Below are 19,649 nucleotides of genomic sequence, written 5' to 3'. Positions count from 1 at the left end.
CACAGTAGCCTATATAGTAATACATGTACTTCGTAACATATAGATGTGGTCATGTAAGTGGAGACTAGAAACTCGTTGAAATAATTATATGAGTTAGTGAGAAATTTTCTTTCTCTTCTGCTCAATATCATTATTCTTCGACCTAACTTCTTACATTATACAAAAAGTTGTATCAGTAAACACACATGTTTACAGAAAGGAAAGAGGAAAGGAAAGGAAGAATTTAAGTCTTGTGTGCACGAATATGTACATCAAGAGAGTGTAATTATGACATATTTATTCACATTTTTCGAGTTTTAAGATTCAACTATCCACGTTCCACTATTCGACTTTCAACGTAATACAGGGCTTCAAATTTCACTTCCTGGAAGAGTACACAGAAAGGAATGTATGAGAAACCATAATCAGTGATAATGTAAAACAGTCTGTAAACATAATTTTTGTCGTTAACAAAAACCCATCGAACAAAATATGCGAACCGATCTCCTATTCTAAAATGACGCATATACAAAAGAAACGTCACGCTTGGTTAGGACAAATTTCATAACATGTATCTCTATTGCAGTACGATCCACACACTTTTCATTATCACGCATTGCTTGCTTTTTATGTATATCTAATGACAGTGGAGGTGAATATTAAATTGAATCGAAATTTTCGATCATAATATCAAAAGCTTTCACTTTAGAAACTTGATCATTTCTTCATATCCCGGAGCTTTCGTAAATACCAATATCTCATTGTCGCCGTTGATGGCTACCGTCTCTGATGACGTCACCAGGAATTCGGACAGCAGGAAGGTGGAGCGTGATATCTTGCAGCGAATGATGTTTTCAATTTTCCCGCCGCAATGGCGTGTCGCAACATACGTCGTAGTATCATCTGTCTTTTTATACATGATATAAAGGACATCATGGTACGCAGCACAGCGCACCTCACTCCAGTCGGGATTTTGGATCCTCTCTTTCATCGCCCCATGCTCGTCGTAGACGCAGATGGTAGTAATGCTTGTCTGCACTACAATCCAGCCTCGACTGAGAACGTGGAGTCCATGGATTTTCTTCCCGCTCACGGGAACAGTCTTAATGATTTTCCCGTTGCGCGGGTTTAAAAAGTATATCTTCCCGTTCGACTCGTCCCCGACGAGAATCAGGCCGTCTCGGGAGACGGCAACTCGGCCGCATGCTGACGGTAGGGTCCAGGACTTGATGGCTGTTCCTTTGGAGTCGTACAGGTGGATTGCCTTACTATTGTATTCGCTGACCACGTAACCGTCGTTGTCTGAGGACACGCAATCGCAAATGTCGAAGTGCGTGTCGCTGATCACGGCCCGCGTCTGCTGCGTGTCGAGATTCATTTCGAAGAGCCCCGACCGCATTTCGTTAGTCATGATGACGCTGTTTTCGGTTCTGCTGGCCGTCAGGAGCTCCGGGTAGACAACGGAAGGAGGGATCGAAACGCTCCCATGCAGCTCCCAGGAGTGCTTGACTCCAGTAAGGTTCCCCAGGAGATCCTCCGATTCGTCCTTTTGGCGCGCAAACTTGATCTTTCGGCAGGCGGCTGTGAGCTTGCGCACGGCGTCTAGATTTTCCTTCGCCGTGGCGGTGAGTGTGTTACTGAGCGAGGCTTCTGTCTCCTCCGCCACCTTGGCGTCCATCATGGGATCCGCTTCTGGTCTCTTCAGCTCGGTCTCGACGCGCTCCCGTCGATCCTTCATCCACGACTCGAATGTAGTGCGAAGTTTTTTGATTTCGTCGAGGAGTGTCTCCTTCCTTTCCCGAATGGACACGTTCTTAAGAGTTGCTTTCTGATGAATGTCGCGGATCTTCTGGTCCCGATCGGCCATGATCTTTCGAATAGCCGCTTCCGCCTCGTGCTTGGCTCTGCTTACCTGTCAAAAAAAAAAACGAAACAAAAACAAAACCAAGGAAAATGAAAGGACGAGACGAACAGACAGACAGAACAAAAAGAGACAAAATCAACTTCATGCAGATGACGTGACAGTTATTGTGTTTTCAGATGACATGACTATCTTACTTTGCTTTTCAGGATACAGCTGTATATTAAGCATTTTGCTGACGGCGAAAGAGCAGACTGAATATCAGCAAGGGTCTAGAAAGTAGACTCCGTGACAATAAAAAAAAAGTATAAAAGCTCATATCAAGAAGTCAAAGGGTTCATGTAATGAACAGTTTTAGATGTTCAGAAAGGAACATTGTTGGACTTCTCTCTCTCCCTCCGCCTCTCTCTCTTTTCTTCTCCCTCTCTCTTTTTCAAAAAACCCTACTGAACATAAGATGTAGCTTTATATTTAAATAATTATCTCTCTCCCTCTCTCTCTCTCTCTATATATATATATATACATATATATATATATATATATATATATATATATATATATATATATGTATGTATATATAGGGAGAGGGAGAGAGGTAGATAAAGAGTTGGTGGTCCACTTGTTGGCAAGATAATAAGATGAAAAATTAAACTGGAACAAAGCCAATGCTGTATTCACCAACAGTTTATTTCTGCACACAAATTTTCGAGTAGTATCAAACACTTGTGAAAGAGCGAGTCGCTCGAAAATTTGTGTGCAGAAATAAACCGTTAACTCGAAGTATGTGATTAGCATTTCAAAGTGTGCAATATGAAACGAAAATCACTAGCCGCTACAAAGTACTGCAATAATCATGATCAGGTGCTAGCACGTGTATTCTTGTTGCGTGTCATACTCTTGTTCACCTTTCAAGAACACCCCGCATCTTGTTTCCCTGGTTACTTCAGGCTCACATCAGGAGCACTGATAAACTTCTTCTACATCATCTCCTTCTCCCCTCCTGCCCCCCCCCAAAAAAAAATCTCTCTCTCTCTCTCTCCCTCTCTCTCTCTCCCTCTCTCCCTCTCTCTCTCTTTCTCTCTCCCTCTCTCTCTCTCACTTTTGCTTCTTTCCCCAGAATCTCCCCATCTCCCTTTACAATGCATTCCCCTCTTTCCATCTTTCTCGGTCTTTATGTCGGTAAATTGAAAAGGAGTAAGCACGCTCCTGACCAAACAATATCAGCTTGTATCACATGTTTTAACGCTTAATTGGACGCGCTCTATACCTGCTTCCGACCTTTTTTGCCATCGTTGACGCCACGAGCACCTGGAATTAAAATGCGACGGTATAATCAATTTTGATTACAACAACAATGGCGCCCAAGGGTAGTGTAAAAAAAAAAAGCATTAACAGAAGTCGTTTTGAACTCCCTTTTATGGAATGCTTTGCTACAACCGTTGTTCAATGTGGCGGTGCTATCTTTTTTATTTCTGCGTTTATTCGCATTTAACCGTATACGGTTGATGGCTAAAAAAAACCTGCAGGTGCAGTTAGCGCCTTGTTTCACCATGACGAGACAAACCATCTACCACTTCGTGTGGGACGCGTGTGAACTGATGGTGTTACGAAGCATTCCTTTCATATGGCACACGATAGAGACAATGTGAATATTGCGTTGTCATTGTTGAATAATCATTGGGTGATGAAGTTATGAATAAGCCTTTGCTGCAGACTAGAAACTTGCTATTAAAAATATGACATGCCTGTAGGTGATAATTCCATAGAAAGTCCATTTCCCGCCAATTTACAGGAGTAATTCGATTTTTTTTTTCGATACGGCGAAAAAAAACCCAATGAACACACCCGAAACAGAAGCGTGGTATCATACCAAGTATTTCATTATAACTACGCTTTTGTTCATGCATTTCAGGTTTATTTTGCAGCATATTCCAGATGTTAGAGGCTGATTGTCTAAACATTTTGTATGTATATTTAGTATTTCCGTGACTGCGTTTATAATCCGTCGTCTCCTTTTATTTTCAATAATGTTCATCTTTTTCTTTCTTCTAATCATACAAGAAACATGTGTCTTGTATTTAGTTGTATATTGAAGCAGGCATCTATCATAGTAATTATGCGTGTTTTGGTTTATTTTGGTCTGTTCATTTTGGTGTGACTAATAACATTTCTGATTTCGCATTTGATTTCTGCGATTCAGTATGCCCATGGTTTTACGTTGTTGTTTATGTTTAATTTTTCATCTTTTTTTTTTTTTTTTTTTTTTGAGCAGGGTCTTAACAGCGACGATGCCGCAAAGCAATCATGAATCATTGCTATAAAAATCTTCCTGTGATCACTTTTCGGCAAACAGTTTGCATTCAAGTACACCTTAGAGTAGATGAAATTGAAGCCTCCTCAAGGGAATCTGCCTTTCTTATCTTCGAATGTAATCGTCTTACGTGCATTCTAAGCAAATGGCTGAATTTGGTTTCAGAATTATCTGATGTTTCCGGTGCTTTTTTTTTATTCCTTTGTACAATTTTGCTCTCCTGCATGCTGCCGAGGACATACACTCCGAATGACTTTACGAATTAATTTCCATAACAGCATTGCAGGATCAAGAACGATTGGTCTATGGCTATGATGCATCAACGATTTTTAACAGATGATCCTGCTATTTTTTCTTCCTTTATTCCCCTCATTCTTCCCCTCATATCGACTGAAAATTATTACGTCCCGTGAAAGTTCAGTGAATTGTAAAGAGGTTTACCTATACAGCAAAACAGTGTGTGCTATTTTAAAGCGTGGTGTAGCTACATACTAGTATACATGTACATGGTCAGCGCCACGCGTGTGCTTGCATGGCTACCAAAAGTGTAGTGAGTTCTTAAAAATTGTTCCATTTTTTCTTTAAAAAGATACACACACACACACGCACACAAACAAACAAACAAAACATGAAGGATTATACCTTTAATGCCTTCCATTTCAGGGATAACAACCGAGAGATTACTTGGGTTGTCCCAAAGCTAATTTACGAAATTATCAAACAAAGATGTAGTCAGTCATGTCGGGTGTGTGTGAGATGGACAGAATACGTTGACTTTTGATTACTGTATTTTCCGTCGTTGCAAGCAAACGAAAGTGTTACATGGTAATGTTATGCGTATAAATGTTAGTCTGGCTGCAACGCCCATTATGCGTGCATCATGTATATCATTCTGGACATAAGTATCTAGTGAATGAATTATTTGTATTAAGGAGTGCGAAAAGAACAAAGCAGAACCTTTCATCATTTTTTCGCCTTTCATTTTCACTTCCATTTTCTTCTCCTACATAAAATACAATTAGAAAATTACAAATGATTTTGAGTACACAATATTTGACTGTACGATAAAAAATGGACGTAAATAATGAATTAAACACGTAGTATTATATTCATAGCTTCAGACCAAACTTGTTTATAGTCTATGCTACGAGAAGAACAAAATATTGAGGGGTTAAAAAATCCCTTTAGTTCTAGAGCTTCTGTACCGTCGAAGCTGTAAAGCTGTTCTGACGAAATTAGATATGCATTTTGTCATCCGGAGATCATGATTGTTGATTTTTATTTTTATTTTATTTTATTTATTCACTACTCATGGGTTGGATGACCCTATTCAGCCAGTGGCTGTTTTTCATATGGGTACACACCTACATTGAAAATACATGAAATCACAACACTCATATTGAAGCATTATACTTACATTAAAAATACAACAGATTAATCTACATAAAAGCATACAATCAATACAGAGATAAAATACGTAAACCTATTTCATATTTGTTTGGATATTATTATTTGTTTGGATTAATTGGATTATTCAGGTAAGGTCACCTCCCTGGGTAAATCAGAGTCACTAGACTGCCCAAAAGGATATATGAAATGATTCGTTTGTCAGAAAAGATAGAGTCAAAAGTACCTCTGAAGGTATTATCACTGCAATCTAACATGAATTGTCCCAAACGAAACATGCTGATTACACATATCTTTCATGTACGTGTAGAATTATGTAGTAAGAAAATAGTGCAACTGAAAGGGAACTTGGGGGTAAGTCCACAAACAGTAGTATTGTTGTCATAACAGCAGTTTATGTTTAAAAAAAAATGGATGTGTGTTTCCTGTGCTAATATTGCTTAAGTTGATTAAGGTAAACATCGAGTAAGATTGTAAGTCAATGAAGAAGAGGACCGAAAGTGCAACTTGGGTCTGTTAAAGGGAAATTCCAGACGATTTTCATAATTTCACGTCATGTAGTTCACAATTAATCAACAGCTCCATGTATAGATTTGTGGAATTTATTGTGGTTCTTGAGCAGAGAAACAATACTTTGAAAAACCATAAACAAATATTACACTGCACAAGGATGATGACATAGGAGGCTCACATATTTCAGAAATGTATCAGTGTAGTTCCATTACAATACCACATGCTTGCGAGTTCACCTGTGTATAATCTATGCATGCCTTCTTCTTTTGTGCTTCTGCCTTGGGCCCCAACTCATGCATTCTAATGGTGACTCTGTATATCATCCCGAATTTTTCATTGCAATTTGCTATACATTTCGAAAATATCCTTATTCTTCATCCCAGTTATCGTAAATTCTGAAACTCTGTCCCCAGTATAACTAATTTATGGTTGTTCAAATGTAAAAATCGGAAAATCATCCAGAGGTTTCCTTTAATAACACCAGTGTTATGTGATTTGTTTTACAGATATAATTATCACAGATTATGTGCGTTGTCTCCAAATCATTTTTTGGTTAACAGTGATACCGATGAAATTGATTTCAGATGCATTTCTTTGCAACAATAAAGTGTCATTAAAATAAATATTATATCTCTTGGCAACACGTGTATTGTAATAGCATATTGAAAGCATAGCTTAAAAATACAAAAAACAAAACTCAAAACATGCACTCTAAAAACATCCGGGTCAAAGCTGACCCGGAAAGGGTCCGTTGGGGTCACACTCCGTTCCGGGTCAGAAATGAAAAGGAATGGGGTCGGATATCACCACATTCAGAGTCATGATTTGGATTAGGATGACCCCATTCCGGGTTTTCATGACCAAATTCCAAGTCACTTTTTACCCTGAACGGGGTGTGACCCCAACGGATCCTTTCCGAGTCAGTTCTGACCAGGAAGTTGTTACAGTGTGTGATTAGTTTTCTAAAGATTAGCAACATCTCTTGGTTTCGTTTTCGCCAGGGACCTTTATTATCATTTTTTTTTTTTTATGCACTACACAACATACAATTCTGTCACTTGATGTCAGATGTAAATTTCATTCCATTAGCTATCAGCACAGAAAAAAAAAGTGCGCTTTGCGCAACAAGCAGGAATATCCCAATTGTAAAGATGTGTGTATTGCAAAGATGTAACCCTTTGCATTACCTTTCTTTTTTACATTTTGTAATGTACTTTATATACTTATCATTTCTAAGATTGTGACTCCCGTGTATATCACATGCATGTGTCCTCAAAGGGCGGAAAAGACCAGTAATTATAGTTATATACGTACTTACATAACCTTTCGTGAGTCACTGGTGTGGGAATGATAATTATACAATGGGTTCAAGAATGTAGCCAATAGGAAGCGCTGAAATGAGACACACCTCCTTCCTTTACTTCAGTACAATTGCACTGCCTGTAATCCTATGGTAGATTGCCGATCGTCTGTGCGCGCGGCGGCTCCTTTGATGAATTGCATGCATACGCGCTGTCAATCCTGTTTCTAGTTCGGGCTGCCGGCCGGCCGGCCTAGCTGTCTTCCCTTGTGCATAACATGTGTGGCGTACGTACGTATACTCTACTGCTATACGTACACTTTGTACAGTACAGTAGACCAAGCGTTATGGGACCGGACGCGTACATGGAGTCACTTTGAAGAGCAAATCCAACGATTTAGCAGGTTAATTCTCACGCCGTTTTCAGAGTATGTTGTCTAGTAGGCCTATATGAGGAGTCTATATCAAGTCTTTAAGGTAAAGGGTGCATATTCTATGTAAAATAAGTAAGTTTTCATGCGGGAACTTAAGTGTCCGGAAACCCAACCCCCCATTATACTTATACTATATGTGCGGGACTTCCGCGAGTGCGACGTGCGTAAATGTTTGGGACGAACATCTCCGGACGTCTTGGCCCACAAAGGTACGTGAAAAACGCTGAAAAATTATGCTAGTTTTCGAATTTTCGACCCATTTTATAAAACAAATGATGCACAGGATTATTTCGTGGCGTTAGTGGAGGCGTAGCTCACTCTCGGGTATTTACAATGTAGTGCAACATGCACTCGGCTTCGCCTCGTGCATGTTTCATAATTGTAAATACCCTCGAGTGCACCACGCCTACACTAACACACTCTATCCCGTGCATCATTTGTATATGAATACACTGTACTCTCCGCGTAATCGGGTATCGCTTAAACGGGTACTCCGTCTAATTGGGTACGAGTAATGTCAAAATCAGTTCCAATGCATATTAAAATTACCTGATAATCGGGTTGCCTCTCCGCATAAATGGGTAAATGATTTTCTTCTAATCTAACTTCTACCCACATTTTATCGCAGATATAACACTTTAAGAAATCATGAATGCCAAATTTTCCACGGCTAATCGCATTCTCTGCTTAATTTGCAAAGAAGACCGATCATTTGGGGAGTAATTAAACATGATGAAAACATATGTACCAGTACCGACTTGCCACACGTAAACAAACATTGCACATGTAGCTGGCACTCACAATCATTGCATAGACAGGAGTTGAACACACTTGCGCTCCTCCCTTACTCCGCAACAACATTCACAATATACGAGAAGTTTGCAACGAAAATCAGGCCTTGCACCGGCTCCATAATTTTGCTTTCCCAAGTCACTTTTCGAAAAGTAATCCGACGTTCTACGTGACTAGTGCAAGCAAAGAGACCTGTTAATTTCGGAAAACGCCTGCGTGTTAGCGAGGAGTCTTTTATAGTCAAACGACAAAGTTTTCTGAAGACATATTTGTTCATGAAAAGAGTGTAAAATTATTACTCGTGACTGATGAGTAAGTGTAAGGTATGTATAATGTGCTGTGCAAGTACACATGTTAAGTATACATTGTAGGTGTTTGGTGCAGTGTACAATGCATGTATACATACACATTGTATGTGTGTCAGTTGTGAATGAGACGTGTTCTTCTGTTAATCGGGTACTCCGCTTAATCGGGTAAGAAACGCTCTGCTCGAGCCTAACCGATAATGCGGAGAGTACTGTATTTCAAAATGATTGCCAAAGGAACTGAAGTGAAAATACCTGTGCTCCTACGTCTTTCTCGACAGTGGTCACGTCCTCGTCCGCGGCTGCCGACACGCTCTCCACGAGGCTTTCGAAGCTCGCTCTCCCTTCGTCGGTGCAGCGGTTGATCATGGAAACATATCTGGATTTCTTCTCGTCAGCCATGTTGATGCAGAGATCGAACGTAGAGCTGTCCGTTTTACAATGATACACCAAATATTCACAACATGAAAAACCTCTTATCAATAAATTCTTTAAAACTATGGTTGCGTTTTCGTTTTGTTAATGCGGGGGTTTCCGAAAACAACAACAACCCACATTTATATTTCCATTTCTTTTTTTCTTGTGGGACGGTAAACGTGGAGGGAATCCCGGTGTAATAATTCAAGTGTGTAAACATTCTATCTAATTTCATAGTAAAACTGAAAAAAAATAATAATATGCCGCAAGAATTCACAATTTCCGAAGAGTTGCATTTCAGCTGAGTCAGCAATACAAATAGTAACACTGTAACATGTTCATAGAACCAAGATTTAAATTCTATTAGGATTTAAAAGACATTGACGTAAGACGTATTTCTATTATTTTTTTCTTTTCGGAAATTAAATTTCATTCCATTCCATTTATTAAGTTCTCACACAAATCATACAATGCCGTGTTTACAATAATTATCCATCAATGACAATGTAAAGTAACATATAAGTTATACGTTATAAGTTCAATACCATTTATATAGCACAAAATCAATTCATGTCATTCCCAAGGGTACATTCATTATGGATAAATATGTGTGTGGAGGGAACCTACATAGAAGCAGATGCTCGTGGGAGTAGGTTCCCCGAAAGAAAACCAAACACAGGCTGTTACATTCACACATACGCTCTGCACGCATCCTAGTGCACCTGCAATGGACAAGCGTGCGTGCACACACACACACACACACACACACACACAAGGAGAAGAGAATGTGAAAGAAGAAAGGAAGAAATCACCAACAAAACCGTCATGGGGACAGTAGCAATGTCCTGTGTTATGTCCTTCTGCAGCAAATACCAACCCGGTTTTTATTTCGACAGGAACTGGTGTTACTCGATATTTTTACAATCTTTTACAATAATATTTAATGTTAAACAGTATACCGATAAATTTACTTCTAAGAAAAGAAAATATTCAACTCAGGCAATAACTTCACCTATGAGTAACAGAATTATGTTTACAAGCTGTGCTTTTCTTAGGTTTTTTCCCATGATGATTATTATTTCATGTATTATACAACACATTAAGTAAAGATGATCTAATACTCAAAATACTCTTTGAAACATATTATAATTTCTATTTGTAACTTTTTTTTTCATTGAAATCATCATCTGGTAATATCCTAGAAAATTAAATCAAACCGTTTACTCTGTTATGACATTTGTGTCTTACGGATAATTTAGGGCTACAATAAATGTTTAGTCACAAAAGGTACAGGCTGCTATTTGATGTTATCTCATTTAAATTATGCGCTTAGTAACAATGTGAAAGAAAAACGTCATATACGACGTAAGCTCCTATCCTTGCCGAAGAAAATCAGGTAAGTAAGAAAAAAAAAAAAACACCCCTCCACTGAAAAAATGAACAACGAACAAACACCCGCAATACCACATCAGCAATATTGGAATGAAATAAAAGGGAAATGTAGTCAATTTAGAGAGGTTTTTATTTCATATAAATGAGCAACATGTATTCATCATTAGACATTATATCATTGCATGGATAGCATGATGTCTTGACCGTAATTAATGGGCTGCAATAGAAACATCTATGTCTGTCAACATATCTGCGTTGTTATCTAAAACACACTTCCTAACTTCATAGCAAATACCACCTCTGTTTTGGACTTATTTCTTAGTTACAAGATTTGGAGGGTGATAGTTTCTTAGATTATACGGAAAAGGATTAATAATAATTGAAATGAGACATATACGTAGTTCTGCCCGGGACAGTATCTCTGCTGGGAATGAAAAGAACGCCTGTGATTGCGTTTGTAATTGACTGTCATGCGGAGTAATGGATACACACAGGAATGAGTTTCACATTTCAGCGGAGAATACAGGCTTGAAATGTCATAGGTCACGCATTGCAACACTCGAGAAAATTAATCCACGCAAGTGAAGTCTGCTTTTCAAGCGTAGATTTGCAGACACGCACTGACGATTACACCCCCCCCCCCACACACACACACACAAACACACGCACACACATATTTTGTACAGATGGACATAGTATAGATTGACATACATGCATGCAAAATGTGGGTGTATATTTCTGCACTGTTTGGTGCAATAGCCAAATGATCAAACTTTCTGCGATCCTCGTCACACAAGATAAGAAATTTCTCCCTCCCCATCTCTTACTCTCCCTCTATCTCTCCCCTCCCCCTCTTCATTCTTTCTCACACTGTCATTACCTTTCAGCCAGTGTTTTTGCTTGATACAAGTGTGACTGATTATGACGAATTGTACAAAGCACCTATCGCACACTAGCAACGACATAAATAAAATGAAGAGGCATATTCTTTCTCCCTACTAAAACAGGGCATTGTAGATTTTAACCATGAACATCCGACGGGCGTCGTATCAGCTGGTAAACCTGTTCTGGCGAAACACTAGAAATATACATTAAATATTATTCCATAGTGTTGGCTTACAATGCTGCAACTAGTGGGCAAAATAGCTGCGGCTGCAGGAAGGATTTAGGAAATATAATGCGATTAGATCTTCTTTTCTTGCTGACATATTGAACTATCGCATAGAGAGCTGAGAATCTACATTATCATACTGGTAGAGTATATTCTGCGAATTTATCTCTATTTTGTAATCCAATTTTCGGATACTTTATTTTATATAGTTTTATTAATTTTATATGCTTATTGTCCCCTTATTTTGTTTGTTGGCTGTTTTTTATCCACTGTCATAATTGTATATTTATGATGATATATCATTCGTAATACATCATACAAATGCATGCTATTTGATAGATACTTGTATATTTATACTATAGCAACTACATATATATATATATATATATATATATATATATATGCCATTGATAAATCACCATCAAAAATGATAGAGACAAATAGACAAAGAGAGGGAGAGAGCGAGAGAGAGAGGGGGGGTGCGGATAGGATTTAGGCGGCTATTCCTATACATTGTGATGAATACACCTTATCGTAAATCAAACTCATTGAATAAATTACTTTTTTGTCTATGTCGGTTGCCAACATCAAAAAACAAGCAAATAAAAAAACAAACAAACAAACAAACAAACAAACGAAGAGATCATAAATAGATAAAGACCCCGCTGATTTTCAGCTGACACGGAAGCTTGCACTTGTAGTATATACAATTCAATTGACTAGTCCCTAATTGGTAGTCAGTTCAGCTATTTTCCTCTTTAAGAATTTCACACCTTTTTTTAGGGGGAGGGGCGACGGTAATAAGTTTTTCATTTATTTATTTTTGTTTGTTTGTCATTGCTATGAACGCCAAAGACAATCCACTCCATCTGAGCATTTTGACCTGTAACATCAAGCGGTTAGGTTTCTGCTTGTTCTCTCCAAGTTTCGGGTTTATTGCGGACCTCGTTATATGGTAATTCATACAGCATTTTCATAGTTTCATAACTTCATCATCTGAAAGATTCATAACACTGCATCATGTGACTGGTAAGGAGATAATAAAGATGCAATGACCATAATCATAGAGAACAAAAAAAAAAAACATTCTAAGACTCCTAACACGAAACATTTTCAGGCTTTTACGTTGTGATTCAAACATGAAAACGAGACGACGCTCTAAGAAAAGACGTTATAGGAAAAGATCTACAGATAACAACCTGTGAAGACTTCTGATCAGTTAAAGTAATGGAAATATCAATTCATGAACAGTACAAATCATTCAGTTCTCATTATTTTGCACCATGATCACAAGTGGTCGTTTCTACAATAAGAAAACTTGATGAAAAGGAAGGAAAAGACACCCACGTATGCATCACGCTCACAATCATTCTCATCGAATTTTACCTGTGGCTGATTCACGTAAAATCGTATAATGTTCGTCCTTCTGCTCTCTGTCTGTGGGGTGATGAGGGAGCAAACGTTTTGCCTTTACACAGATCGCAGCAAAAGGTGTAGGAGTATTACGCAGTGCAGATTTTCCAGGCAAGTGATAACGGCTTGCGACCTTCTGCAGCAAAATATGTACATGAAGCTCAGCGCGCGACCGCCCTGGGGAAAGACATGGTGTACACATTAGATTTATTGTGGCGGTCGTGACTGCGGCGCCATTTTACGGCGACTGTGGACGCAAACGCAAAATGCGTGCACTTTGTGTGTATTAGCGAGAGTGAATGTGTGTATAATATGCGTGTGTTGCTTGTCTGTGTGTGCGTGTGTGTGCCTGCGAATTATGCATTTTCAGGGCATACAATGGATCTGCTGAAACTTCGTGCACACACATGTTTGTGTGTGTGTGTGTTTGTTTGTGTGTATGTGTGTGTCCGTGTGTGTGTTCATGTTTCTGTGTGTGCTGTGTAAATGGAATTGCGGTAGAAAGTGTATTGAAGGTTAACGCGTTGCTTGCATCTTGGATATTGCTGCAAACACGATATTCCGAAGTGATGGCCGACAATTTCATTATTTCATCCCATATGAAGGAAAATCAAAAATCTTATTTGCAGGGACGATGAAGATGAAACGAACACAGTACCAGCCAGACTTCAAGATGATTTCGCATGACGACAAATAATCACAGGTTGAAATGTCATGTTCATATTCAAGCAAAGTGACACCTGTTTGCCTCCCTGCAAAGATCAAGTTTGCTTTGCAGTTTCATTGCTTTTATGCCTGCAATATTCAAGCACTTACAAAAAAATAAAATTTTGCCAGGCCAGTGCGAAGATATTGTTGTTTAAAATTTTCCAAAATATTAATCTCGACGAATGTACCGAATAAGTATGTACGTAACTGTTTGTGTGTGTTTGGCTTTTGCGTACTTATGACTATGTTATGATATTCATACACACATCTCTCTCTCTCTCTCTCTCTCTCTCTCTCTCTCTCTTTCTCTCTATCTCTCTTCCCTACTCTCCATGTTTCTGAATAACAATAAATGAAGGAAGAGACACAAAACTATGCATACAAACAGGGAGACGGACAACGAAAGAGACATATTGTATTAGATGATTTATTAATATTTCACGTTTTATGTTGTTTGTTGGTGTGTGCGGTCCTCCCGCATTTGATTTCGTAGCATGGTATTGCGTGATTTATCACCAGATATTAATGTGAACATCGATCAATAAACATTCCAAAATCTTGGTGAAAATATATAGGTAATTTGAGTAAAACTATACCGGAGGGAATACTGATGAAATATTAGATTCACTTCAGGTGTTTCTGTGGTAGATGATGACGCGGTTAGTGATTGGTATTGTTCCTTTGAACTCTTTTCGTGACATATTTTATATGATTGGTATGAATTATAATATTTTGGATCGGAAATTTATCCTTTAGTCATTGATTACATGAGCTTCATGCGATTTATCTTTCATCATTGTCAGAATGTTGGCTTGATTGACACGTCATGTGGAATTATTTGTTAAATGACGTAACTTTTTTATTTGAACATTTTTCCACACCTTTGCTAAATAGTACCATATTATTTGTGAGATGATGTCATAATGTCATTGTGACATCAGAAGGAAATTCTGACCTACTGTAACATATAAAAAAAGGGAGAGAATGGGTCTAAATACCTATACCTACTTTGTCGATTTCGCATTTTCATTCAACTGATTTTGGGCAAAAATGCTATCATTAAATACACCGTGTCTGTAACATTGCAAAGGCGTATGGCAAAAGGGATTTTGATATTCCTAAATAGACATAACTTGTGCCAAACTCTCAAAATAATCCAACTCCCAAAGGTTTCAGGGAGTTCGATGCGGACTGACGTAAAATGTTCATCTTTTATGTATCCTGATTGGCCAAAGCGAAGCCTCCATTTGCATTGCTGACCAATTAATATTATAACGCACAACAGCTGAGCAGAATACTCTTGTGTGAGGATGTGTTACATTAAAAAAAAAAAAAATGTCCAACTAGGCCCCGTGGAATACCAGCTAGTGCAGATGAATATCCTGGGGTGCATGTCACGAGACCGACATCCAAAAAAGTATACAGGTCACGTAGATTTGTTCTGTCTCATTGATGTAACTCAGGTAAAGCCAGGATAAATCAAACTCTGTGTGTTATTGATAAACCATAGGTTATACGTCTTGAGGCACACAGCATACGCTCACGAAGATAATGGAAACCGCGCAACGAAATTTATCCAGTGTGCAAAGAAATGTGTGTTATTATTAGTACGTTGCAGGTGCGCCCTCACTTGGCCACCGTCATAATAATAACTGTCATTATTATTCGTGTGTTGAGTGTGAAGAAACTAAAGGAGGAACACTCGCTAAAGGCCCCGTCACACTACAGCGAATGCCCAACGAATGCCAAGCGAAAGCCCAACGAATTCGAAAATGTGAAGACAGTTTGCATGTCTGACGTTCTTTGAATTCATTAGCTATTCGTAGGGATTCGCAGAGATACGCTGGAGATTTTGGACATGTTTAAAAAAAAAAAATCGGCTCCAGCGTATCTCTGCGAATCCCGACGAATAGCTAATGAATATAAAGAACGCCAAGCATGTTACGAACTATTCTAGTATTACCAATGGATGTGAACATATCTTCAAATTTTCAAATTTCTTGGACATTCATCGGGCATTTGTTGAGCATTCCCTGTAGTGTGACGGGGCCTTTACAAGCGTGAAAGGGAAGCAGTCTTGAGAATTTTCACTGTACTGATAATTAAGAAGAGTAAAAAATATAACCTTTCACCAATTTATACGCGTGGACATCAAAAATTGTCTCCGTACGCGATTTTTAAAAAATAATTCCTGCAAGCGATCGTGTAAGAGCCTGCCAAAAGGTGCAACGTCATTGATGCCCTACTCTCAAGTTGACAGTCGTGCCTCAGAAAACCAATTGAAGTGTTCAAAATGATCATATCTGATTTTTTCATAAAATGTGACAATATGTGGTTTTATTATTTCAAACAAAATATTTCAAGCTTATTTATATGTACAATTGATATAAAAATAAATAGTAAACATGCATTTATAAATAACTAGGGATGACGAGCAGAACAGCGCTGGAAAGAGTTGTGCATCGATGACGTATGACTCTCCGCCAAGACTTGCTCATTTGCAGAGTCACACTTTTTTAACCGAAATGTACGAGCTTATTTGGTGATTTGAAAGTTTGTTTTTGATGAAAGTAGTTCATTGGAGGTACCAACAACAACATATATATTTTTTTTAATTTCGTGAGGACTGCGTCCCTTGAACCATTGTTTGCGATATTGTAAGACGACCCGGTTTGATCACCAGATTCTCTGGCAATAAATTATGTTCAAGAGGTAATATTACTGGCTTCTTGTTATTTTGTTTGAGTAAAAAAAAAAGAAGGGTGAAGAGTCCATGCGTGAGAGTCGGGGCTGATGTTGCCGGCGTGTCTGAGCCCGCAAACATTATACACCCCCACCAAGGCCTCAACACTAAAAGGTCATCGTGTGTCAGTTTGTCTTTTGATTGATGCATTGCCATTATTTGGTTAGTGTTTGGGCGTTGTCAGTATGCATTATCATCCAGAAATATGGTTAGATGTCGTTGTGTTGTTTTGATGCACTGCTCATTGGACCTACAATTTATTTTCTTTTTTTAGATGAAAAACAAAGAATACCTGAACAGAGAACAATGCAGAACCTTTAAACAATTATAATTACACTGTCATTATGCAAACCTTCATTGGTTGTGTATTCCATTTCTCTTTTCTTACAAAAAGTCTACTCCATTGTCCTAGTCAAATTGATTGCACGAAGTAGGAACTTGATCGCTTGAAAATAAAACTGAACGCTCCAAACAAGCTCATCAGGACTATCGTATGACTATCACGTGAATTTGAAAGCACAAGTAGGGAATGCAATGCTCGCATTTGGAAATGGAACGCCCAAGAAAGAATTTGATTTGACAAAAACGAAATAGAACGCCCATAGATAAAATTATTGATCGCTCGGATTCTGAATTTGAATGCCGGAATATTTTCGCGTGCGCGCGCTGTGTGAATTTGAACTCACATTAAATGAATTTGAATGACAAAGGTATGTAATTGACCTCGAAAACATCAGTATACCTGCGTGTGGAGTGATTTGAAGGCGGGTATACTCAGAAGACGAAAAGCTGGCTTCACCTGATTCTAATGTTCTCATAATCTTTGACTGATAATCATTGCCAATGATGAAAATCACCCCCCCCCCCCCCAAAAAAAAAAAAAAAACCAAAACAAAACAAAAAAACAAAACAAAAACAAAACAAAACAAAACCAAAACAAAACAAAAACAAAACAAAACAAAATAAAACAAACAAACAAACAAACAAACAAAAAACCCGGATGTCCACTCAAAAAGAAGAAATTTACCGATGTATTTTCATGATTTTGTAGCTCTAGACAGAAAAATCCCTCTTGCGTCACCAATAGTAGTGTCCCTGTATTCAATACAGGGACACTAACCAATAGTCACCAATAGCGCCCTCTCATGTGAAACCGGACGAGCAGTATTCTCGGTTTGACATGAGGGAATGATTTTCAGTAACATAGTTTGTGGAATAGTCCTCCTGAATATGCCGTCTCAGCGCCCTCTGTAAATACTTTTGAGAACATATTTGGCAATTACTGGTTTCAAACGACAGTCTCGGTTATGAAACCGGTAAAATAGACTGTATAATTTGCTCTGACACTTTTGTCCTTCCCCACACACTCAATGTAATGTTTGAATATTTAGATTGAAGTTTGCATCGATGAACACTCATTGTCCAACATCATCACTGGATTATTTCATAGTTAAATCAAAGGAAGTAAAGTCAAAGCAAGCTAGCTAGCGTAGGTTTACTTTGGCCGCAGGGGTTTGCAGCTCTAAATATGGTTAGGTGTGGGTGTGCTGTGCTTTCATCCTACATTTCGAGGTTACAGGTTTAACACGTCCGAGTATACGCGTCCGCCACAGACGGTGTACGTGCACGATGTATATCCACATTATTTTGTCTCACTGTATTTTTTTCGATGTAAATCAGACACAATTCAGCCGTTCGGCTGCGAAGTTTGATCAATAAACCATGCCATACCATACCATACAATACATCTTATTATAGGTGTTGTACTGTATGTAATTCACGCATGTATTGCAACTATTATGAATTGAATCAGATATGAACCGTAGAGATATATTGTTGTGCTGATAGAAATCGATTCAATAGAGATATTGACTGCGTTTCATAATACTTATGGTGACACGACATTTCTCCTGCAACAGTCGCCCCGGTCTTATTTCCCTCCTTCCCCCCCCCCCCCCCCCCAGGATTTAGTGTTAGGATTTGAGTTGTTGTATGGTTTAGGTTTAGCTTGATGCCAGGATAAGAATTATGTTTAGGGTTAGGGTTATGGGAAGAATATATGTTTGATCATGATAGTATCTCACGGGAACAATGATTATTGTTGCAGGTGCAAATGTCATGTCAAATGCTGACACAGTACACTTAAAGGGGACCTCCGCATGATTAAAAGACTTTTACATTTAAACAACTATAGATTAGTTAAACCGAGTACAGAGTTTCAGAAACTATAGTGATTGGGATTATGAATGAAAATGTTTTCAAAATTTGTAACAAATTGCAATGAACAAGGATGATGACATGGCAGCCTCGCCATAAGAATGCATAAGGTTAGTTGGGGCTCAAGGAAGCAGAACAAAAGAAGATTTTATGCATAGATTCTTTTGACAGGTGAATTTGTTGAGTAAGTGGTTTTGTAACGGAATTACTCTGCTACATTTCCGAAATATGTGAGGCTCTTATGTCATCAACACTATTCGGTGTAACTTGTTTAAGATTTTCAGTTGATTGGTTTCTCTGCCCAAGGACCACAGTAAATTCCACGAATTTATACATGGATCTGTCGATTTATGTTATGAAAATCGACTGGAATGTCCCTTTAAATTTTCAGACTGTGTATAATACTGAGGATGTGTTTATTTGTGACGGTGTGTTTGTGTGTGCGAGGGAGAGAAAAAAAAATGTATGTGTATGGGTAACTTGTGTCTGTATGCTCGTGTGTGTGTGTGTGTGTGTGTGTGTGTTTGAAATATGAAGAGGCATGAAATGAAAACGTATAGACGCCTGATTTACCTGCAGTTATTGCGCTTACACCTCCTTCAGAGAAAATATGAAAAAGTCAAGATTTATTTGGACGAACCGTTTCTCCCCGTACTTATTAATCACGCGAATGTGCTCCCTGTAGAGCCCACTAATGTAGAAATCAACCACTAATGTCAAAACAACTACTAATGTCATAACACCTC

The 19,649-nt window shown here is 38.5% G+C and overlaps 1 protein-coding gene across 1 annotated transcript; it reads right to left on the bottom strand.

The window, feature by feature from the left end:
- Positions 1–679: 679 nt before the first annotated feature.
- Positions 680–9,304, bottom strand: LOC139733831 (uncharacterized). Its single transcript, XM_071644637.1, has 2 exons — positions 9,158–9,304; positions 680–1,891 (listed from the first exon to the last, which is right to left on the bottom strand). Exons 1-2 carry the CDS (start codon positions 9,302–9,304, stop codon positions 680–682), a joined length of 1,359 nt encoding a protein of 452 aa, XP_071500738.1.
- Positions 9,305–19,649: the final 10,345 nt, after the last annotated feature.

Source organism: Diadema antillarum, unplaced genomic scaffold, assembly GCF_040938485.1.
Source record: "Diadema antillarum isolate AM-2024a unplaced genomic scaffold, OU_Dant_1.0 seq00000498_RagTag, whole genome shotgun sequence".
In the NCBI taxonomy this organism is placed as follows: Eukaryota; Metazoa; Echinodermata; class Echinoidea; order Diadematoida; family Diadematidae; genus Diadema; species Diadema antillarum.
The sequence above is the reverse complement of the archived record's forward strand: the minus strand, read 5'-3'. Positions and strand labels throughout refer to the sequence as shown.